This window comes from Ursus arctos, unplaced genomic scaffold (genome assembly GCF_023065955.2).
Source record: "Ursus arctos isolate Adak ecotype North America unplaced genomic scaffold, UrsArc2.0 scaffold_16, whole genome shotgun sequence".
NCBI classification, from domain to species: domain Eukaryota; kingdom Metazoa; phylum Chordata; class Mammalia; order Carnivora; family Ursidae; genus Ursus; species Ursus arctos.
In genome coordinates, this window is record NW_026622830.1 from 13670965 (window position 1) to 13695931 (window position 24967).

At 48.6% G+C, this 24967-nt stretch overlaps 1 protein-coding gene across 3 annotated transcripts in view; it reads right to left on the reverse strand.

The window, feature by feature from the left end:
- The window catches only part of EYA2 (EYA transcriptional coactivator and phosphatase 2), a 268408-nt gene that overhangs the window by 209147 nt on the left and 34294 nt on the right, over window positions 1–24967 (reverse strand). The window contains exon 1 of one of the 3 annotated variants that reach the window (XM_044385868.3): window positions 18694–19110. The exons of 1 other annotated variant lie outside the window; for it this stretch is intronic. In XM_044385868.3, coding sequence (XP_044241803.2) covers window positions 18694–18776 — 83 coding nt within the window. In that variant the 5' untranslated portion in view covers window positions 18777–19110. Of the gene's footprint in view, window positions 1–16761; window positions 16883–18693; window positions 19111–24967 lie in introns of those variants that run through there. One more of the 3 variants, XM_048222359.2, reaches the window with a different exon arrangement.

Consider the following 24967-nt stretch of genomic DNA (forward strand, 5'->3'; position numbering starts at 1 on the left):
TCTTTTGGCCGGAGCGCACGGCCAACCAAACAAGACCAGGCTCTGGTGCCCCGGAAGACGGGCGATGGCTGTTGGCTGAGCTGCCGGCAGGGGCTGTCCTGGAGGCATTCACTACAAGATTGGATTGACCAAGCGAATCTTCCAGAAGTCTGAGATAACTGCAAGCCGCAGTTGACCCTCCAAGTGCCAGCAGCCATTCTTAGTGTGGCCTCACCCGGCCTCAGATACTGTGCTGGGGGCTTTGGTCACCTGGCCCCTGCCACCCTCTCCCATCCCATCTCTCACTACTCCACCCTGCAGTGATGCCAGCATTCCACCTGCTGTCCCTCAAAAGCAGCAAGCTCCTTGCCACCTTGCGGTCGATGCGCCTTGGGGTCTGCTGTCCCCTCTGCCCCTGATGCTCATCTCCCCACCCCCCGACTCTTGCCACCTGTAGGTTTCTGCATAAATATCACAATGCCACTGCCTCCAGGAAGCCTCCTCTGACCACCACCACTGCCACCACTCTCCGTTACTAGGTTAGTCTTCACTGCATCTTGAACTTTCATTCATGGCATTTATTACCCCAGCAATTAATAATTAGCTGCTTATTTAGTTGTATAATGCTTATCTCTGCAGTTAGGTTCTCTAGACAGTAGCCACGAGCCACTGAAATGTGGCTAGTCCAAACCGAGATGTGTCCAAATACACCCCGGATCTCAAAGACTGTACAAAAAGAAATGTACAGCAACGCATGAATAAACTTAAAAATATTTATTATATATTGACGGTATTTCTTAATATATTGGATACAATAAAATATACTACTAACTTCAACTTCCCTTGTTTCTTTTTATATTTTTTTATGGGGCTACCAGAACATTTAAAGTTACACACGTGGCTTGCATTACAGTTGTACCGGACAGTGCTACCTGAAGAGATGAATACACTCCACGAGGACAGAGATTGTAACTAGATTTTTCCTGCTTTATCCCTGGTGCTTAGAACAGTGCCTGGCATAGAATATATGCTGGATAAATATTTGTTGAATGAATGAATGAATAAAATCCAAGAGACTGTGAGAGCTTGCCGTGTCCATATCCTGGTTGTCAAGAACTGTGTGTTTGTACACTGCGTTTTCAAATTCTCCAAACAATCACCAGGGGCCACAGCCATAGAAATACAGTTCTTTCACCTGCCTAATCCCAGCCAACATCGGCCCGAGCTTTCTCTCCATACACGGCCAGTCCCCTGTTCTCTTAGCTGACTCCACGCCCCAAGAGAGGAGATGGTTTGAGAGTCGTCCACGGCAGCACGGCAGCCAGAGGCTCTTAGAAAAGTCAACAGACGGCAGCTTGAGAAGTCTATCAACCTTGACTGGACAAACACGTTCTAGAAGGGCCACTCATACTTGCAGGGAACAGCACAGTGGACAGGAGCCAAGGCAGGCAAGGCTGTGCCAAACCAGGGAAGTCAAGAGGCCAGGGCCAAGAGTGTTTGGGAGGTTGGACAAGCCTGGGCCTGAAACAACCAGGTGGGATCACCTGTCTCCATCATATGCCAAAGAAAACAGTTCTCTGAGACGAGAAGAAGGTACGCTGGGTCACACTCAGGAGCTATGCAGCATGGCGTGGTCATGTCAGGGCTGTGACTGCAGCACTCCCGAGGCTCTGGGGTGCTCAGTGACCTTAATGGCCCCATTGAGCCTGAAGCCCTATCCTGTCCACTACTGGGGGTTAGAGGTGGGGAGAGGGTATTAAGGATTTGAGAGGCAAGGAGAGAAAACAGACTTGGTGTCTTGGCCCTTTTTAAAGAGATTTCGTTGCTCGGGAGTGAGCTGGCTGGGAGCTTGAACCCCAGGCTTGGTGTTTATACTCCTGTTTGACCTTTAGCAGTAGGACCAACAGCCCACATTTGGAAAGGGCTCACCAGTGCAGGCTGGGCTCAGTGCTAGTCCTTGACCTACAGTGCCCAGTGACAAGAGCTGATCCTGGTACCTTGCCTCAGCCACCCAGAGAGCAAATGGCAGAGGCGGGACTCAAACCCCGGCAGCTGGAGCTGCCGTTCTGTTCACCAGTTATGTGGGTTTGAACCCCAGCTCCACTACTTACTTGCTCCATCAAGCGCGGGAATGGTCTGAGCACCAATAACTGTCACTGATCTAGCATCTAGCAGTCCAGTGGGTCACTGCTCTGAGGGCAGTGCTCACCGAATGCCCTGCTCATGGACTCCGTGTGACAACACTCAGCTATTATTACCCCCTAAATTCTAAGTCAGGCAGTTTGGCTCCCCCGTAATTGCTACAGACGCTGGAGAACATAGACTCTGGAGACCCAGTGCCTGGCTGGAGTCCCAGTCCTGCAACTTCATGATCATGGTGACCTCGGGCAAGTACTTTATCCCCTTTGGGCCTCAGTTTCCTTATCTATAAAATGGGGATAACAGTACTTACCAAAAGGATTATTGTGAGGGTATCAAATTAGTTAATCCTGGATAGCATTTTTAGCAGAGTGTCTGACAAAGAGGAGGTGTTAAAAAAAAAAAAAAAAGCCTAATGTCTGTTGTGCCTGAAATACCTGGGCCACAGGAAAGGTGACAAGTTGGGGCCAGGGCTCCGCAGGGAGGGGTGGGAGGCAGAACCTGAAACTCAGCCTTTTAACCCTCCAGCCCCTATACTCCGTGGCCCTGCTGCAGGGGTACGCATCCCGTCAACAGCTTCCTGCAGGCCTCCTGTGCGCCAGAAACTCCTTGGGTCTCATCCTCACTCCCTGATGACCCACTCCATCTCCTCCTGCCCCCCACCCCCAACCAAGCCTCCAGTGCCCCCACCCCGAATCTGTTCTCCACGATCCTGGAGTGAGATTTTTAAACATAAATCTGACCTTGTCATGCCCCCACTAAAACCTCTTTAATGGCTCCCCACTGCCCTCGGGCTAAATTCCAAACTTTCACAGAGGCTAAAACCAGTGGCTTTTCAAAATCTTTGCCTGAGACTCATGGTAAGAAATGCATTTTACGACACAGTGCAGCGTACGCCTTCATAAAACCTGAAATAAAAGTTTCAAGAAACCACGTTGACCTCATGTGGGACACAGACAGGTATTTTCTATTCTATTCTTTTTCCCCCCAGTGCTGGCTGTGGCCACCAACCTGATTTCACGGCCCACCGATGTGTTAAGACCTGTAGTCTGAACAACACTTGTTTAAGAACTCTCTGACCCAGGCCCTGGCAGCCCTTCAGCCGCGTCTCTCCCCACCCATTCCTGACAGCCTAAGTTCTGGTCATGTTGAATCCCCTGGCATCATATTCCTTCTTGCCACTGGGCCTTTGCACATGCTGGTTCCTCTGCCTACGGCATTCTTCTTGCTTGTCCATTTGGCTCAGCTAAAGGACCCATCCCTTGACTGTTGCCTCACCAGTGCCTTCAAACCCTCTCTGCACATTAAAACCAACTTGGGAGTTTTGTTTTGTTTTGTTTTTTAAACCAATGCCCAGTCCCCAGTTCAGATCAATTGAATCAGGTAGTTTTAGGCGTAAGGCCTGAACACCAGCATTCAAAAAAATTCCCTAGGGAGTATGAGACCTAGAACCCTTAGGCCTAGCATGTCCTCCTGTTTTATTTTCTCCAAACTTCTTTTGTTTTTCTTTTCCATCTGAAGTAGCTTATGCATTTATTTATCTGCTTGTCCAGGGTTAAATAAGCTGAGGGGAAGGAGTCTGAGATTTTTACGCCCCCCTTCCTTCCCCCAGGGCTGAGGAAGGTACCTCCACACTTGTTGCTAATCTTAAAGCAAACTTCCAAGAAACATAATGGAGATGCGAAGTCAGCCTTCCGACGGCACCTCCCAGCACGTCCTAGGATGCTGGTGTTCTTTCCCGTAGCCGCCAAAATGCTCCCTTGTTTAAACTGCTAAATACACTTCAAATCCAGCAGACTGTGGCGGTCCCACAGTCGGAGGGCAGAATGGTGATCAGGGAAGATCCTAGGGCCGGGGTTGGCAAATGTTTTCTGTAAAGGGCCATAAAGTATTTCTGTAAGTATTTTAGGCTTTGTGGATCCCACTCTCTCTTTTGGAACTGCTCAACTCTGTGGCTGTAGTTTGAAAGCAGCTACACGTAAATGAATGGGTATAGCCATGTCTCAATAAAACTTTATTTACAAAAATGGGCAGTGGGCCCGATTTGATCCTTGAGGTGTAGTTTGTCCAGCGTACTGGAGTATAGGACTTAAGGACTGGCAAATCACTTAACCTTTTTGTGCCTCAGTTCCCTCACTCATCAATGGGAATCATAAAGGTATATAGCTCATATGGTGATAGGGAAGATAAAATAAAATAATTCATATAAAGCACTCTAGACAGTGCCTGGCATGCGGTAAAGACATCAGTCCATCTTGGCTACTTTTATTATTACTATCTGGAAGCACAGTCCTGAAATCAAATCCCAGCTGTTTCTCCTACTAGGTCTGCCCTCAGACAGGTGACCCTCCTAGCCTCCATTTTATTAGCTGTAAAATGGGATAATAATAATAGCACCCACCTCCAGGGTTGTCAAGGGATGAAATGAGAAAATTCATGTCAAGTACTTTGCTGCAGTGCATAGCGAGAGCTCAATAGCCAAAGTCAATATTATGACTTCCCAGACTGATACTGCCAGAAAAACGAATCAAAACAAAACTTGGGTGTATTGCAGCCCCGGCCCTGAGCTCAGGCTTCCTCACCTCGCCTGAATCTACCAGGTGTGGCCAGAGGGGCTCTATTGAAAATTATTTTCTTGCAACCCCTTCCACACAACCCCTTCTTGAGATTTCAGAAGGCAAAGAAAAACAGTGGGCCGGCAGTTTCCAACATTCCCCCACACCATCCCTCTGCACTCAGAGCTCCTGCGGACGTTGATGGGATGGAGATGCTTGGAGACTTCAGAGAGAAGAGACGCCCCCAATGGCAGCTGGGTGCCAGGTTCAGGAAATGGACATTGGGGGAGGGGAGGGGATAAAGACAGAACCTTTATTCTCGGGTACTTTCATACGCCAGAGTGGGAGCAGTTGAAGGGACGTGTGTGTGTGTGTGTGTGTGTGTGTGTGCGCGCGCATTCGTGCGTGTGTGTTTTGGGGTACGAGCAGCTGAGAGATGCAAGAGGGAGGAGAGGATGCTGGGTGGGGATGACTGTGTCCCCAGGGGACACTGGGCAATGCCTGGAGATGTGCTTAGTTGTCAAAACCGGGGGAGTATGGCATCTGCAATGCACAGGATGGTGCCACCCGGAGACGAATCATTCAGCCTAAACTCTTGACAGCTTCAGAAGCTCCGAGCTAACCCAAGGGTCTCATTGACAGACGCAAGTGTAATTAGAGAGGTCTCCGGGACTCGATCCGATCTGTTTTTCACAGATGGGTTAATGCGTTCGACACCTACTTCCTGAGCATCCACTGTGTGGATGGTGAGGGGAAAATGAGGGTCCCTCACGGGAACGTTCGCGCTTATTTCTACAGTGCTGCTACCTTTACGTGGACCATCGGTGGAAAACTATGCATGGTCGTGTGTTTCTCATAAGTATAGAAAACACAGACTCAGATACATCAAAAATCATGAAGTTTTACTGCAACCAGGCATGGTCTGTCTCCCAGCCCCTTCATCTCCATCATGACTGGGAGGGTCCTGAGAGGTCTCTGCTCCGCCAGGTAACGTTTGCAGCCGCTAACTATTAGGACCTGGTATTTTTAGGGCCACGTTCAGTCTACTACCTTAGGAATTGGCTAATTTTGACAGCGAAATTCTGACAAGTCTACATAATCAGCTTTCCAGTTGATAAATGACTAGAAGCGAGGAGAAGGAGGCAGAAGTGCAATGCTCTGCAGGGCAGAGAGCCTGCAACAGGTCTTAAGAGCATCACAATGTCAGAAAGGAACAACAAGCCTTGTTTGCAATAACCGCGGTAGCATCTGTTGTGCGCTCCATCCATAAGTCATGGAATTCTTGAGACAGAGATGCTTCTGTGCTCACTGAGACCGGGCTTTTCTTCCTTCTGAACATACATCTAGACTACTTCCCAGACTGTCTCAAAGTTACGGTTGGCCAATAACAGAGTTCTGGCCAACAGACCATGAGCAGAAGGAATATTCACAATGTACAGGCCTGGCCTGTAAAGTCTCTAATGTTTGAGCATTCTCTCTTTTCTCATCTGCCTGATGACCTGACTCATCCCTGAGGCCCTAGAGGACAAAGAGCTACACAACAGAAGGAGCCCGCATCCCTGCTGGACCACATCAGGTTACTGGTCTTCGTGTGAGTGAGAAATCAGCTGCCATTGTGTGAAGCCCTGAGACGACAGGATTTACTTGTTACAGCAGCTAGCATTACGTTAACCAATACTGATAATCTCTCCATACAACGGAATTTTGTGTGGCCACTGAAAACGATAAATAAGAGTTATATCAGTAGTCCTGAAGCCCGTTCCATGAATGTCACTTAAAGAGGGAAAAAAGACGCTGAGTATGGGTAATATGTTATTTTTTAAAAAAAGAAAACAGTGATTCTTTTCCCCCTCCAAGCCCTCCTACCTACCAAAAAACAAAACAAAAAACAAAAAAACAAAAAACCCAAACTAACCCCAAAACCAGTTCAAACCAAACCAAAATCCATCTGTTTAGGAACACGTGAATATGGAGAAAAATGTGGAAAACTAAAAGGTTGGCACACTATGGCCCAAAGGCGAAAGCTGGTCTACAGTGCTGCTACTTTTACGTGAACCATCAGTGGAAAACTACACATGGTCGTGTGTTTCTCATAATTATAGAAATTTGTAATTTCTATAATTTGTAACTCAAGTTTTATAAATAAAGTTTTATTGAGACACAGCCATGCCCCTTGGTTTACATACTGTCTGTGACTGTTTTCAGACCACGACACAGCTGCATAGTTGTAATGGAGACCGAACAGCCTGTGAAGCTATAAATATTTACTACCTGTCTCTTTATAGAACAAGTGTGCGGATCCTTGTACTGGGGGAACAACGTGGGAAAAATAAAGATTCTGCTATATATCCACAAATGAACCGCTGTCAGTAGGGAGGCAGATAAGATCTCAATGTGCTGGCGCAGAAAGATGTCCACAGGATACACACTGCCTATGACAGCACCCTATTCCTTAGGGCCAGGTGTCATAATGGGTAAGTCAGGATGCACAGTAGTTGTGGTGCCTAGAGTCTGGTCCAATTTTGTGAAAAGAAAACCATATGAACCTGTAGGATGATTTCCACACATATTAAAACACGTCTGCAGGAGCACACACCTAACAACGAATGGTGGTCGTGTTGGAAGAGGGAACCTGGGAATGTCCACTTTTTACTCTATATACGTCAGTGTCATCTTAATGGTTCGTGAATGCGCATGTGAATTACTTTTGTGTTTCAAAATAAAACCAAAGAAGAAAGAAAAAAGTTGCAAGACATTTGAACCCAAAAGAGCCTAAGTGTTGCTGGTGACGTGGAATTTGTTGAGGGCGGTTCTTATGCCTCTTCAGTTTCTTGAAATGCCAGGCTGGGGCCTGGCTGGCAAACAGTAGGTGCTCATTAAATGTACGATGACTGCATGAACAAGCATTGAAGAAAATGAATAATGCAACAAAGAATGACAAGAAGAGAAAATAAAAGGCAAAGCCCACCCTCTGCTCACCCAGCAAGCTCCAGAATGTCCACTGGGGCTGAGAGAATGCCCGCAGGATGTGCTGACATTCTAGTTTCACCTTTAGAATCACCAAAGGTACTGTTTTTGCTTCTTCCTCACCCCCAAATCAAGGCAAACAAACAAACAAAAGAACCTAGAATAAGCCCTCTGCCAAAAATGCATGGCCCGCAGACCACAGTCCAGCCTCCTCTTGGCATGGTGCGTACCTCGCTGTAAGAAGCTAGTGTCGTCGAGCCTGCTGCCCCGTGAAATGGCTGATGTGAACTCAGCTCTGCTCCAGGCTGAGAAGGAGACGACAAGGAGCATGAGGTGGTGTTTGGGGAACAACACCAAGAAACACAAGAGTGTCTTCAGCCGCTCACCAGCTCGGTGGAAGGATCATCGTTTACGTGACTGCTGTTGTGTTAACAAAGGTCACTCGTCAGCATGGTATTTCTGGAGAAAGGCAGCAAGAATAGCATATGAATGTGTTCCCTCAAAGGGAGCTAGCTGCCCAGAGCCTGTTTGCTACGCGAATCTTTTGTCTATAAAGCGCAAGTCAAAATAAGTTGGGATTTAGAGAGCGACACAGCTGTGTGGGGTGTGGGATGGCTCCTTTACCGTCAGCTCCTAAATTTATGCATTTTATTTTATTTTTCTAGTTGTCCATCCCTCCTCCCTTTTTTCCTTATGCCCTCCCACCCTGCCTTTCTCTTTTTCCCTCCTTCCACGGTATTTCTTGAACTTTTACTATGTGCCCAGAATTGTTCAAGGTTTGGGGTATGCAACAGTAAACAAAACAAAGTCCTCCTGGCATTGACATTCTAGTGGGGGAGACAGACCATGAGTGGGGAAGGGGCCCACACAAATATTCTAGACAGGATGACCAGGGATGGCCTCTCGGAGTCGCAATATATGAGCAAACACTTGATGTGGACTACCAAGTGATGTGTAGAGAAGGGAAGAGCAACCAGCCAGAGCACGATGTGCAAAGGCCCTGAGGTGGAAATGAGCTGGGCGTGTCTCAGGAATGGAAAACATAACAGAGCAGCTTGTGTGTGGTGGGTGAGGGCAAAAGGGATGGGAGAACACACTTCAAGATTTTTTACGCACTCTACCTATGATAGTGTCATATTCCTTAGGGTCAGGTATCACAACTGGATTAACATAGTGTGGTGGCTACTGACACAGCTTCTGGGCCCCTCCTACTAGCTGGGTTAGCTTAAGGGAAGTTATGGAGGGACCTCAGTTTCCCCATGTGTAACACAGGGTTCAGAGTAAACCTGCCCTGGAGGGTCACCATGAAGAGTAAATGAATTAGTACACAAAAAGCATCAACCAGAGGCACATTCCTAAGTATTAGACAAACATTAGGCTATTCTGATTTCTCAACTATCTCTTCTGCTTTTTCCAAGTTTTCATATTAGAAATAATGGTGTTGGGGCGCCTGGGTGGCACAGCGGTTAAGCGTCTGCCTTCGGCTCAGGGCGTGATCCCGGCGTTGTGGGATCGAGCCCCACATCAGGCTCTTCCGCTATGAGCCTGCTTCTTCCTCTCCCACTCCCCCTCCTTGTGTTCCCTCTCTCGCTGGCTGTCTCTATCTCTGTCAAATAAATAAATAAAATCTTAAAAAAAAAAAAGAAATAATGGTGTTAAAACATTTTTAAAAATAGAGTTCCAGGACTTCAAACATCAGGTTTCTTAAGACTGGGAGGACACTTGAAGATGGAAGGATGTAAGCTGTGCACAACTGAAATGGAATGAATCGGAAATATTGATGAAGTCCCATTTTCTGTACATGGAGACAAAGAGTGACTCCTTTACCCTCATTTCCCTGGGGAGACGTCTCAAGTTCTGCATCTTAAAGTAACCCCAGTTATTTTATGCACCCTCTCCCATGAAAGTCTTGGGATGCCCTGCGACCACCCCAGCCGGGCTGACCTGGCGTGAGGTTCCTGCAGAGTAGCTGTGGGCACACCTGCCGCAGGGGGGTCAGTGGGGTGCACAGACAGTGCTGGGCCCCGCTCTGCGGGCTTGCTGGTCTTCAGAAGAGAGCTCCGGGTAGCGGCTCGGGGTGGTGGGTTGCAGCCTGTGGTGGGAACTGGGCTTCACCTCTCCTTTGTGCACAGCTTCTGCATGTCCCACCCTCATCTTCGAACAAGCATGCATGGATGGCTGTTTCAATTACCGAGTGCTTGCTCCGTGCCAGGCACTCTGTTAAGCACTTTGCACCCACAGTGGGGAAAAGCACGGGCTCTGGGACCAGACTGCTGGGTATACACCCCAACTCTCGCACGCACCCTACACAAACCTCTCAGCCTCTCTGTCATGCTTTCGTGTGTCATGTTAGTACATGTGTCATGTGAAGGCATATTTCACAGGGTGGCTGTGAAGATTCAGTAAACAACATATGTGCATCTCTTAGGACAATGCTTGACTCTCGGCGAGCCATCAGGAGATGGTAAATACTACTAAGACCTCATCTGAATGTCCTGGCAACTCTATGAGGCGGGTGCTATTCTTAGCTTCCACTGCGCAGATGCAGAACGGAGGCAAACAGAGTTAGAGACCATCGTCCAAAGCCACGTGGTAAGTGGTACAGCCAGAGGCTGCAATCACAGCCCTGTGCTTCACTTTTAACTTCTCTGCGGGACACAGACAAATGCACAGAAGTCTTAAAGTGGGTTATCAACTTCACACTTGATAGTATCAACTGTTTAAGCCAATCATAAGCAATCCATTCACCCAGTAAATATTTGCTGAGCACCTACTGTGTGCCTGAGAGGATGTGCGGATGGAGCCACCCACACCGTCTATCCATGTGCAGTCTGAAGATGAAGCCAAGAAGAGTGGAGAACAAAACCAAGTTAAGAGCCAGAAAGCAACTGAAATACCGACTGCTTCATCTGAGCCCTGATCCAGCTCGACCTGAACTCAGCCCTAGCCCTGGACTCTCAGCTCCTTGAGCCTATAAATTCCCTTTACTTGCTAGCCCAGTTTGAATTGGGTTTTCTGTCACATGTTACTGAAAGTCTAGATTGCGATATTTGCCCTGACTTATTCCCATTCTCAGCAGGACAGTTTCTAAAGTGTTAAACCCTCCCTACTCCTCAACTTCACCTGTTAACTTCAGATTTTTCCATAAAAGAAGCAGGGTCATGTATGTTTTTGATATCACCTTACAAGGCACATTCGAGTACACTTCTAGTCTCAGGCCTTAACCCTTAAAAACAGGATCTCAAATGCCAACAGCAACTTAAAACCTTTTCTATGGGTTAAATAATACGGTAGTTACAAAGCCATCCATCAAATATTTCTGGTTTGTCTTTTGGGTCCACAGGAGGACTCTACTTTTTCACCCTGTTTAAAGTTATGGTCATACGAGCTGCTTTGGCCAAAGAAGTATTAAAGGAAATGCCAAGTGATCCTTCTGGACAGACTCCTGGAGAGTGAATGTGTGATATCGTGTAGCTTGGGTATCCAGAAGACCCAGGAAGGACATGGAGCAGGAGCAATCAATAAATATCTACTGACTTAAAGTTACTCAGATTTGGGGTTATGTGTTACCACAGCAGAGTCAAGCCTATCCTGACTGACAGTAATGGAAAACACGAGAGTGCACTGCATGGAGTACAAATAAGTATTGTTTCCTGAAACTTTTACTTATATGTGTGTGTGTGTGTGTGTTGTGTGGTGCTGGTGGTGCGGTGCACCTTCTGTGTGCATGTGTTGTTTTCCTTTTTTACGTTATTACGAGGTTGTTGTAAATATGATTTCTGAGAATCCTGGTCGAAAAGTGTTTAAAAGCAGTGGAAAAAGCTTAGAGAAAAGAACATCTAAAATATCTGGAGGACTAGACGAGAGGACTTGGGAGAAAAGGCCTAAGGAGATGAGCTTGAAGGGGTTAGTTTGCACACTTTGTGTATGTGAATAAAAGGGTGCTTTCCAGCCATTCTCCAACTCTCTAGGGTGAGGGATAGCAAACATTTTCTGTGACAGGCCAGAGAGTAATAATTTCAGGTTGTGGGGACCAAGGAGTCTCTGTCACAACTATTCAACTCTGCTGATGTGGGGGCGGGGGGAGCAGCCATAGACCGTACAGAAGTCAGTGGGTATGGACGTATTCTAATAAAACTTTATTGACCAAATCGGCAGGTGGCCAGATTTGACCTGGGGGCCGCAGGTGGCTGACCCCTGCTCTCGGGGATGAAGCGATGAGGTACAATCAGGCTGAAATGTAAGAATGACTTACATTTCAGATCCATGGAAGAACCGAAGATGAATTCCTATTAGAAGAACAAAGCTGCCATCATCCACTACATCGGGGTCAGTAACCTACGGCCATGGGCCAAATTCCAGCTGCCGTTTGTTCTCGTAATAAAGTTTCCCTCGTGTACCGGTTTTCTGCGGCTGCTTTCCTGCAATGACAGTGTAGCTGAGCAGTTGCAACAGAGACCATTAGACTGCAAAGCCTAGAATTTTACTATCTTGCTCTCTTCAGAAAATGTTTGCTCGTGCGTGCCCCGGCTCACGTTCAAACAATGGTGTTTAGGGGCTTGGGGTGGACCCAGGGCCATATCCAGAAAGGTCTTTAGAACAAAGGGAGCCCCAAGCAGAATGATATTTTTAATAAAGTAAATAGGGCAAAAGCCAAAAACGAATCAAAGTAACCCCTGGCCCTGCACCCTGGAGAGATTTTGACCGCAGTGACGCCCAAGAAATGAGTTCACGGCTAAGACGTGCTCCATAAATGTTAAAATAACAAGAACAATAAATAGTAATAAAACACAAAGCCACGCACCCCGTCTCCACAGGCAAGACCTCCCAGGGTTTTGAGCTTAGAAGTGAGGAGAGAGCAGCCTTCCCCACTGACGGCCCATCTTGGCAGAGGGTTTGATGGTCCTACTGGGACCCAACGGGCGAGGTCCCGAGGAGGAAGAAGTTCAAATACAGGCCGGCTCTAGAGACAAACAGCCTCGGGGATGGCGACTGGCCTCCACTGGGAAATGGGACACCGATCCCAAGGTCAACACTTATTTTTGAGACCCTCGGTGCTCAGGGTCTTCTGTGCCCTGAGTCCCGGCACACAAGACCCCAAGTGCCGAGCTGCAAGCCAGAGTAGGACGGCTCAGCATCTCCTCAAAGTGGGAGCTCGCCAGGCCCACTGCTGGCAGCCAAAGCCTTGCTCAGACCGTCTCGGCACCTCCACCCTCTGCAAAGAAGCCTGCAGAAGGTCGGAAAAGCTACAGCAAAACACACAACTGTCACATCAAGAGCAAAAGCTGACTCGGCAAATAGGAGAAATGATGCATTCCCTTCCTGCAACACACCCAGAAGGGCCCAGCAGGACCCAGAGGTGAAAGGCACGCCTCGTCCAAAACCATCAAACGCCCTGACGATGACCGGAGTCGCGTCATGAAAAGTCTACACAAATCCAAGCTTCCCACGTCCCCCAAGAGCCCTGGAGAATGTGGATTATGGTGACAGCACTTGTGGCAGCTTGCGCTTCGGCAGGGCTCCCAGGCTTGCAAAATGCCCCGCGGCGCATCTGTGGGAACTTGGTAGACGGCCCGCATCGTCTCTTGCTACAGAACAGAAGGACCAAGGCACAGGAGAGGGGGCTGAACTCTTGGAGATGTTGGAAGCTGGTTAAAAACAGGGAACTTGAACTTTCAAAAAGTCCTTCAGGTAGCTGATGGGAGTCCCGCCACCCTGGCTCAATGCGGCTAACTCTCCAGCAGCACTTAGGAAATAGCAGGTACTGTTCCAGGCTCTTTACATTGGGAGATCTCTTTAATCCACAATATCTCGAGGGTGCAGATACTATAATTATCCCCATTATACAGAGGAGTAAACTGGGGTCCAGAAGAGGCTAAGGCTGCCCAGAGAAAGGGCGGAACTTCCCACTGCTAACGGCAGGAGGCACGTTCTTTTTCGAGAACCAAAGGAAGTGCCAGGACAGGGTAAATGGAGCATCTTTACCTTTTATCCTGCCCTCCTTCCCGAGCTGATACTTCTTCTCACTACACGGGAGGCAGGAATTAGGGAAGGTCTGAGACATGCTATGGTTGAATGTCTGTGTCTCCCAAATCCGTACGAGGATGCCTACTCCCCAGGAGGAGGGTGTCTGGAGGCGGGGCCTCTGGGAGGTGATGAGCTCATGAGAGTGGAGCCCTCATGAATGGGGTTAGTGCTCTTCCAAGAGGCCCCAGAGAGCTCCCTGGACCTTTCGCTATGTGAGGACACAGGGAGAAGAGGGCTCTCACCAGATACCAAGTCTGCTGGCGCCTTGATCTTGGGCTTTCCTCTAGAACTGGGAGAAACAGGTGTTTGCTGTTTTGGCCACCCAGAGAATGGTCATTTGTTCCAGCAGCCCAAATGAACTACGACAAGGCATAAACATAACCAACGTTTCTGAGCCCTACTTACATGCCAGGTCCTACTGGGAGCCCTTAGCAAAGAGCTGCTCGGATTTTCCCAACAACGCTGTAGGGTAGGTGCTCTTTTTCTCCCCACGTTGGAGAGGAAGATGCGAGAAGATGTCCTGAAGAGGCGTGGTGCCAGTGGCTGGCAAGCCCTGAGCCCTGGCTGTGCAGTGCCAGGTACCCGACACACACTCTGTGTCCCTCACCTCATGGGCTCCTCCCCCCTACACTCTGAACAGCCCCTCGCTCCCCCAGAGCCCAGACAGGGAGACCCAGGCCGCAACTGGCCCAAAGCTCGTGCCGCCCTTACAAACCTGCAGCGTGATCAGAGATGCCACCACTGGAAGGGACCCTTGGGCATCTTGTCCCCAGTCCCCACCCCTGTCCTCAGGGCGGGAGTGAGTATCTCTGAGCCCCGCCGCCGTCCCTGAGGCTCCCCAGGGCCAGCCAGAGAAGACAGAACAGGGAGGAGGCGTCTGGTCAGAAAGCTGCTCAGGGCCCAGTGTTTGGAGACTCCAAGCTCACGCCGGGAGCTTTCGGCATCCACCCTGTTTGTTTTTGGCACAAGCCAACTTCCTGTACTTGAGAGAAAAGGCATCTCTTTAATAAGCAAGAAAAGACAGAGACAGGGTGGGGGGGAGACAGAGAGAGAGAGAGAAGAAAAAGATAAAAATAAAAGTGCAGGGAGGGCTTCCAGCCACAGAGAGGTTCTGTTACAGAAAGGCATTTTGATGAATTACGTGCACAGGAGGCCGCAACGTGTGGATTAAGTTTCCCTTAAAATTCTTCGAGCTTCAGAAATTAGCGAGGAGGGAGAACCCACCGACCAAAACGACTCTAGCTTCCTTCGGCGCATTGTGCCACCATCCTTGTTTGCTGGCGTACACGTCACCCCTGAAACACTTCGGGGAGAAAACAGTTTGAACGAGAAGAAATTCACACTGAGCTCAGGCAATCTGGCGTCCTGGGGGAGCCATCCTGCCCGGATCCCAGATCTGGACGCTCTGTGCCCCTCCCCCGCCAACCGGCTGCAACATTCATTCCACGGCGGACAACGGTTACCCGGCCCACAGAGGGCCATGCCTCCGGCCGGGCATATCTGTGGATTTTTCTCCTTGAATCTCATGACAGATCTGTGATATATATGCATATGCGTGTGTGCCTGAGCGTACAGTGTGTATGTATAGATAGACACACATATGTACACACACATATGTTCTGCATACATATATATTTTCTCCCTATGCCAGGAGAAGCTGAGCCTTGGAGAGAGGAAGCTCATTCAGTCATTCAACAAACACGAGCACCAACTATTTACCAGCACTGTGCCAAGGCCCATATACTAAGTCAGGATACCTGCTGGCACTACTGACGTTTGGGGCTGGATCCTTCTCTGTTGTGGGGCCATCCTAGGCTTTGTAAACAGCATCCCTGACCTTTACCCACCAGATGCTGAAGCAGCCTCCCCCAGCTGTGACGCAAACATCTGCATGCACTGCTAAATGTCTCCTGGGGGGCGAAGTCACCCCTGACCGGGAACCCCTGCTCTCTGTGGACTAACTCACAGAATCTTCCCTGGAAAGCAGGTCTGTTGGGTCCTCATCTTACAGATGGGGGCAGCCAGCATGGGGAGGTTAAATAACGTGTTTGTGCCCAAAGTCGCACAGCTAGTGTCAAAGAGGTGACGTGAACCCAGCAAGTCTTGCCCCGGAGCCCAGGTGTGTCACTCCCCACGCTGGGCCGTATATGTGCCCTTCCAGGCCGTGCAGCTAGTTGCTGGAGCCCTTCGAGGCACCCCAGGTGGAGCTGGATGAACTCAACTCTCAGGATCTCTTGATACACAAAAAATGTCCCCAAATGTCAGTGGGCCCTTTGTCGCATTCCCCGTCTTTTCTCTAAGGGTCTTTCTCTTATAAAATGGTGCCCCCTCCTTGGGGAGGAATGTTCTACAAAGAATATTAATAATAACTTTAGTGACAATCACTTTAAGATCGACAAACACACCATCATAGCGTTAAGAGGCAATGTCTACCGTGTACTCACCACTAAGCTCCAAGGGCTTTTATAACATTTCATCTAATCCTTACGGCAAGTTTTTGAGGCAGGGGCTATGAGCATCCCCATGTTACAAATGAGGAAACCGAGGCACAGAGAGGGGAAATAACTTGCTCCAGGTCACACAGCTGGTAGGTGGTGTAGCCTGTTCTCTTAACCACCATGCTAAACCACCTCTCTTAACTGCTTACTGAAGTGTTCTAGAAGCTTTAGGCACTGTAATGCATTTACTTTCTCACCACAGCCCCGGGAGATAGGTATTAGCACCCTATTTTAGGGATTTAGAAACTGAGCTCCAGAAAGATTAAAGAGCCTGCCCAGGCCACACAGCTAAGAAGAGGGGTCGGAGGGTGGGGACAGAGCCGGGATGCGAACCTTCAAGTCTGGTCCTAGACCTTGTGCACAACCTCGTCATCTCATTAAATCCTTCCAGTCCCTCCTTGGAGTCTCTGCACCCACTTTACAGGAGACATACGTGATCCTGGGGTGGCCTGCCCGAAGGCAGGTAGCTCTTAGTGGCAGAGCCCGGATCTGAACCCCGGGCCCGTGGGACGGCAAGGTCCATGTCGTCCCACCACACCATCCGGCAAGCTGCTCTCGTAGCTGGTGCCCCGACCAGCCTTCTCCACCGAACATACCTTAGCAGCCAGCAGGCTCCAGGCTTTTGAAAGATTGGGGCTCCTTACACGCTCCTCTTGTTTATTCTGAGGCCGCTCCCCCATTTACACCAAAGGGAACAACCAGAAGTGGCACTTCCAGGTGGTGAGACAGATGGCGAGTCAGGAGGCTGCGGGGCCGGCAGGCCCATCTCTCACCTCAGGGTCACTGGCTCGCTCTGCAGGCCGCTGGAGCTGCCAGGCGCCGTTCCCCTCCCACAGCTGTTGGGGCCTCGCCCGGGAGAGGCCTGGTCAGTGGGAGACAGCTGGCCACCGCCCCCCATGCCACCAGCTGCCTGTCGCCTTCCCCTCCCAGAGTCCTTTGCTTGGCCCTTGCCATGATCACAGATCACAGAACAAAGTGTTTAACCCCTCGAGGGCCAGATCTTTGTGCCTTTTCTTTTATACCCTTATCACCTTTTGAGTTTTGTCCCTGTGCCTTAAGCTGTGTGACCTCAATAACTAATATTGTTATTTTTGTTTATTTATTTTTGTTAGTAATAGTAGTATCAGCAGAGTGGTTAAGAGTGTGGGCTCTGGATCCAGATAACCCAGAGGGGACTCAGTTCTGGGTCAACACTTAGGACCCAAGTGATTGTGGTGGCGGGGGGGGGGGGGGATGATTTAACCTCTGTGGTTCTGTGTTCTCATCTGTAAAACAGTTCATCACAAGGCCCACTTCAAGGGCTGTTAGGCATCTCATACAAGCTGACATGAGGAAAGCACTTAAACCACTCCTGGTACACAGTTGGTGGTCAATAAATGTTACCTATTACTGGTGCTGATGTGTGTTTCTGCCTGTTCTGCCTAGGAAGCCCTCTACTTATTTATGTTTTTAAATGTGGGTGAATCCTTGAAAGGCCACCTCAAGCCTTTCCTCCTCTATGAAGACTTCTGAGATGGTGGGGTGGGCATATCATTCTTCCTGTGTATCTTCTCCCAGATCCTGGCACACAGATTTTTTCATCTAATAGTAATTACGAATGGCTAAGCTCTACTAAACACTTACTACATACCCAGTACGGTCCCTATGCTCAACGTACATTATCGTATTTTACTCTCCCCTCAAACAGTGTGTCTTCATCATATAGCCATTCTACAGATGAGGAAACAGAGGTTAAGGTCCCAGCAATAAGCGGACCTGGGACTTGAGCTCCCGGGACAGCCATTATGGAAGGTAGCGAAGCCAGAATTTTCACTACTCCACTCCTTACAAATAGAGGGCAAAACGCAAAGCACTCTGATTTCTAAGAATATCAACCTTGCTTTCTCATAGCAAACTTCTGCTGCAAACAAATTAGTTTCTGTGGTAAGGCTTTACAGTAAATCATTCTCTTTCTCTGGAAGATTCATGTATTAGTCAGAACCCTTTCCATTGCAAATGACAGGAAATTTAGCTCAAATTGGTTTAAGTAAAAAGGGAAACTTATGGACCCACATAACTGGACCTTAGGAGTAGCTAGCTTCAGACACAGCTTGATCAAGGGATTTAAAACTAATAAAGTCATTACCACCACCACCACCACCCCCCACCCTCATTTTTGCTTTCCTCCATGGTGGCTTCATTCTCAAGCATTCTCTTCCCCCAAGTTGTTGGCAACTTGGTACATTCAGCCTGACACTCTGCCAGCTTTTCAACCCCACTGGTAAGACAGTCCAATAGTCCCCCCTTATCCACGCGGGGATCCGTTCCAAGACCCTCGGTGGATGCCTGAAACCACAGACAGTACTGACCCCTGTATATACTGCGGTTTTTTCCCTAAACATACATACTTATGATAAAGTTTAACTTACAAATTAGACACAATAAGAGATTAACAACTAATAATAAAATAGAACAGCCAGAACAATATACCATAATGAAAGTTATGTGAATGTGGTCTCTCTCTAAATATCTTATTTTCCTGTACTCACCCTTCTTCTTCCTGTGATGATGTGAGATGACAAAATGCCCACCTGATGAGATAAAGTGACGTGAATGACAGGTGTCGTGACATAACGTTAGGCTACTATTATTGACCTCCTGCCGCTAGTCAGAAAGAGAATCATCTGCTTTTCCACTGGTTGATGCCAGGTGCCTGAAACCCAGGAAAGTCAAACTGAGGATTACAAGGCTGGGGGGTGGGACTACTGTACTTTTTCCCTAATAGTACCGGCTACAATCCAGGAATGATTCTCATTGGCCCAGCCTGGGTCACGTGCCACCCCTGGACCAATCACTATCACCAGCGTGTTGCTCAGCGCTCCTTGGCCAGATCTGAGTCACATGTTGGCCCTGGTGGGGTGATGGGAGGCAGCCCTTCCCGATCCAGTGGACAGAGGGTGGAGGAGGAGTGTTTCCCAAAAGGACAATCGAGATGCTTTCATGTTAAGAAGGTGGAGTGGATCTGGACTGGGAAGCACAGTCCAGGAGCGGAGAGAGCTGTAGAAGCACGTCACGAAACTGTGGGGTAACAGATGAAATCACGAACTATGACGATGTTGTACTGTTGTGCAAAGCCCACATTATTTCGCATTTCAAAATAATGAAGCAGCACAACACAGGATTAGAACAGAGGCAAAAGCAGGGCGCCTCACAGCGGGTGAGGGGCTCCTCAAAGGGAAATCAAGGCAAGTTACCAAAGAAGAAGGAATGTCAGCTAACCCCAAACCTCAGCGGTCTCTCTGGGCCTGGCCTGGAATGGTGGGTCTGGAAGAGCCCAATTAACTGGTTTCTCTTTGCAGCTGGGGAAATAGATGGTCCAGACAACTTGCCCAGCTGAGTAGCACTGGACCTTAAACCCAAGCACGGGGCTGCAGGGTCTTAACCACCATCCTGATTACCCCTCCGAAGAGAGGCAGAGTCTGAGCCACGTGATTTCACTTGCCTGAAGCACCACACACTGATGTGCAGAATCCTAGACCGCAGCCCCCACCTCCATAACCCCACTTCTTAAAGGCGCTCTGACCTCCTAGCTCTCTTTTGTTCCTAAATCTGATCATTTGCCTTTCCCTGGCTCCCTCTCACTTCTGCAATCAGAGGGAGACTCCGTCTTGGAGATTCTTCTTCCATCCATCCCACCTCTCCATTCCAACGCCAATACCGAGTTTAGGACACACTCTCATGTATTGCTGGCATGATCCACAGCCTCCAACCGTCCCTTTGTCCCTCTTCTGTTCCCTCCAAAAGTCTGACCACTGCTCTTTCTGCTTTGAATCCTTCAGAGGTGCCCTGGGGCTCACAGATGATGTTCAAACTCTTCACTAGATGATGTGGACAACTCTCTTGTTGGCTGGCACTACCTTTGAACACTCCTCCCATTTGGGGGAATTCCGACATTATAGCCCCGAGCTCCCCATGGTGGATGCCAGAAATCTGCTTTCTCAGCCTCCCTTGCAACTAGGATGCAGACATGGGACCTGGCATCCACCAGTCAGACTCAAACTCCTGAATCTTAGATTAAAGGCCGATGACTCAGAGGAAGTGATGTGCCACGCGGAATCCATCCCAGTGGTGGCAAAGGCAGACAGCTTCCAGAAGCAGCAAGGGCAGATGTTCCAGCAGCCACATCCTTGCCAGGGCCAAGGAAGGGTCTCTAGAGTCCAGGACCTGTTGTGTGATAAGCAATGCTAATAGCTAGGGGACGTGCACGATCACTGTCCACTGGAGCGGCCCCCAGGTGTGGTCCAGGGATTATGTGGCCACCATGCCTTTCCCTTGGCCCTTCCTCCACTTCTCTTCAAAGTAGCTGAATTGGATTCTGTTATTTGCAACTAAGATTGTGACTGATCCATATGACTTACCAGGCCCTACCTGAGCTGGCTGCTGCCCCTTCCCACCCCATCCAATGACATCCTGTGTCTCTGCTCCTTGTCCTCTGAGAACTTCTTTCAGTTTTGCCAATTGGCTGGGCTTCATCTCTGGGCTGTCACATGTACTGTTTCTGTCCCCTGGAACTCTCCCCCCTCCCTGCCTTTTTCTGGGTCACACCCACTCATCCACTCATTGGTGCTGTCACCTGCCCTTGGAAGTCTTCCCAAGCCCTGCCCCCAACCAAACTTGATCAGATGCCCTGTGGTCTATATGGTCAGATGTCCTACGAGCCCTCTGTGGTGTCCTGCACGCCCCCTAGCTATTAGCATCACTTATCTCACAGAACACTTATTCCTTCTAGGACTGTCTTCCCCATTGGGTGACCCAAGTCAGGGATTACAAGGGGGGATTCTACAATGTCACCGATGCCAATATTCCTGACAAAAATGTTTAACCTGAATAATCAACAGGAAACATCAGATAAGTCCAAATTGAAAACATCATGCAAAATAACTGGCCTGGATTGTTTTAAAAAAATGCCAGTGGTTTGAAAGACAAAGCAAAAACACAAACAAACAACTGAGGAGCTGCCCCCAGATGAAAGGGAACTAGAGACAGCACTAGTGAGTGCCAAGCAGGGCCCTAGACTGGATAAAAGATCTCATCAAAAGGACGCCATGGAGCAACCGGAGAGCCGTGAACGTGGAATAAATGAGACAATCGTACAGTGTGTTAGGAGCAAATGCCCTGAGTGTGATCAGAGTTTTGGGATGGTGCAGAAGAGACACCCCATGCTAACCAGCGTCCAAGGGGCCCCACTGATCTCTGCTTCCTGGTCTTCACCCCTCACCCCTGGGGGCTCCTCCCATATGGTACAAGGTTGGCCGGTGTGACCAGAAGTATCCAGGATAAGTGGTTTATCACTTCCGAGTTTAGGTTACAAAAGCCTGTGGCTTCTGTCTTGCCTTCTTGGCACCTTGTTCCCCCTCTTTTTTTCTCTCTCTCTTTCTCTCTCTCTCTCCTCCGTGGCTTTGGGGGAAGCCAGCCACGGGATCACAGAGCAGCCCTACGAAGAGGTCCGTGGAGAAGGAGCTGAGGCCTCCCACCAACAGGCACACAAGTGAGTGCAATGACACCCAACAGGAAAGCAGCCCCCATTGACGCCTTGATTCCAGCCTGGCGACAGGGCATGAAGTGGGGGACCCAGCTGAGCTGTAGCCAGATTCCTGACCCACGGCACGATGACAGAAAAAATATTTGTTTGTTTAAGCCATTACGTTTTGGGGTAATTCGTTATGCAATAGATAATTACTATCTACGCTGAAATATTGAGGGGTGAAGAATCAAGATATCGGCAATTAAAGAGCTCAACATACATTGAGAGAGAAAGGGAGCCGAAGCAAAGGTGACAAACTTAATAGGTGGCGAATCCACGTGACAGGTGTATGACGTTCACCGTACCATACCGGTAAATTTACTGGAGGTGTGACACCTTCCAAATTTAAAAGCTGGACAGAAAAAGAGAGGAGTGCAAGCACTGGAGCCTGGCTGCCTGGGTTTGACTCTGTTTCCCAGCTATGTGCCCGTGGGGTTGTCTTAACCCCTCTGTGCCTCAGTCTCCTCATCTTTAAAATGGGATTCTATCTCCCTGGACTGAGATGATGATGATGAAATGGACTGAGATGTGTACAGCTCCTAAGTCAGGGCCTGGCTCCCCAAAGAGCCAGCTTTACTACATTGTGCTCACTCTGTACCCCAAGCCTGGCACAGGGACCTGGCAAATCGTAAGCCCACGAGAAATATTTGCAAAATGAAATGAATGAATGAGTTGATTTTCTAACCAGTGGTTTGCAGGCTTCTCTCTGGTTTGAAGAGTTCCTCTGTTAGCTGATGTGGCCAGAAAAAAATCTCTGGAATTCAAGAATTCCAGAATGCCTCGCTAGAAGCATGTCCTAAAAGGTTGGATTAAAAAAGAAAAAAAAAAAAATCAAGTCATGATGAAGTGCGTGCGTTGGACTACCAGGCTAAAACACCAAGGAGAAAGAGACGATTATAGGTTTCTGTTGCAAACCACAAGGCCACTCTCTCCACTGGCTTTCCCGTGGGCCAGGCAGAAAATTGCCACCAACCCCAAAACAGAAGTCTGTATAAGGTAAAAGTAACTAACCCTTACCAAGTGAGTCTGCTGTTCCAGGCACGGTTCTAACTGCCTGACGTGTAGCAATCCATTTAATCCTTAAAACAATCCTAGAAATTAGTACTATTTTTTCTTTCTGTTGTATAGCAGAGGCACAGAGAGGTGAAGTAACTTGCTCAAGGTCACACAGCTTTGGAAGTTAGGATGTCAGGCAGTCTGGATCAAATCCTTGTTAAATAAAAATGTGTAATGGTTATAAAATCCTTATTCTCCATGAAGTTCTTCCCACAGGATCGTGCACATGAGTTCACCCCGTACCCCAGCCCCCAGATTTTTTTTTTCCTTTGGAAACGTGAGCTAGATATATCTGTACTTTATATAAACACAGAGGGATTTATTACTTGGCAATCAAACTGCTCCAAAGCTGTGTTGTCATTTTCTTCACAGGGTAAGACTGTCATAAATGAAAGGGCTCCCCATTCAGCCTGGCACTCAGCTGGGCCACTTAAAATCACTTTGGACTTTGCCCTCAACTGACCTTTTCAAACTGCTTCCCAGGCATCATTGCTTCCGGGACCCGACTGGGGCTGATCACAAGAGCTTTACTCTTGTAAGTGGAGCCACAAATTATTCCAGGCACCGGGGAGCAAAAAATCCCTGTTAGGAAACAAATACAGCTCAAGCAGCCTTTGGAGAGTCCGGGGCTGGGGGACGCCCCTGTGGTTATCCTGGGAGAAGTGGGTCAATGGGAGGGACCAGTCTCGTTCTCCCGTCCTCCTTGAACAGCCTTTGGAGCCGTTTTCCCCAATTCATGTCTTTCCGCCCCACCCAAGGAGTAATACTTAATGTCCATGTGTTCTGGGAGAAAGGCATCCGCCTTTGTGGGAGGAAATGGTGTCCCTTTTGTCCCCCAAACTAAATGCTGTCATTTCCCCTCAAAGTATCTGATGGGAAAATGATGATACTGACCACTTACTAAGCCTTTATTATGTCATAACCTCACTTAATTATCACTTTCACTCCTACTCAGTAAGAATATATTACTACTACTACTATTTACTTCTCTGACATATATCGAGACCATACTACGTGCCAGGAAGACTTTTAAGCACCGAACATAATTTATTTAATTCATATAGCAGCCCTGTAAGCAGGTACTAATATTAGCCCTACTTTTTTCAGATGAGGAATCTGAGGCACAAAGAAGTGACGTCATTTGCCCAAGGTCACACACTAAGTGGTTTACCTCTCTTCTAAGGTACATGATATCATGGTCCCCATTTTCCAAGACAGGATGATGATTATCAGGGGGTGATCTGCCTTGAAGAGAGTCGTGGTAATAATATGAATTAATAACATTGCCATTTATTGAGCATTTCCTATGCCTCATGCTAGCGAGGTCCCACCAGGCCGGTGCTATGCTAAGCCATTTAATGGAGGAGGCTGAGGCCCAGGGAGGTGAAGCCCATCACACAGCCAGGAGTACGAAGAGCGCCAAAGGTTCAAATCTAGGCTCATTCTGGGGGTGGCAGCTTATGCAAACAGATGGTACAAAATTATGAACTGCAGGCTGCCCCAGAGGCACAATCAAATGGGAGCCCGAAAACTCTGTCTCATGAACTCACTCTACATAGTACAGGTTTGGCTTTGAGCAGAGCCGTGGTGGGGGAAACGTGCTCCACCCCCCAGTTAAGTCTCCTCTCCTGCCTGGACTGGTGCACCAGCCTCCCCGCTGGCCTCCCTGCCCTCAGACTCAGCATCTCTGGTCTGGTCTCCGTCATTGCCTTTAAGTATCATTAGAACATAACCAGGGACTTTGCTTAGTCACATAATAGGTGCTCAGTGACTATGTATTGGATGAATGAATGAATTTTAAACACAAACTGAACCGTAGCTCTTTCCTCTTTGAATCACTTCATGTCCAAGGACCCTACTCAATTCTCCACCTTTGCCCACCTACCCATCTAGTCCCATTCCCTGTGCTCCACTCATGTGAACTCCCTTAGGTTTCCTAAACACGTCATTTCATGCCTCTGGGCCTTTGCTCCTGCTGTTCCCCTGCCTGAGATTCCCTTCCCCTCACTCCAGTTCCTCCATCCTACCTGATGAACTCTCTTTTTTTTTTTTTTTTTAAGATTTTATTTATTTATTGGGCAGAGAGAGAGACAGCCAGCGAGAGAGGGAACACAAGCAGGGGGAGTGGGAGAGGAAGAAGCAGGCTCCCAGCGGAGGAGCCTGATGTGGGGCTCGATCCCAGA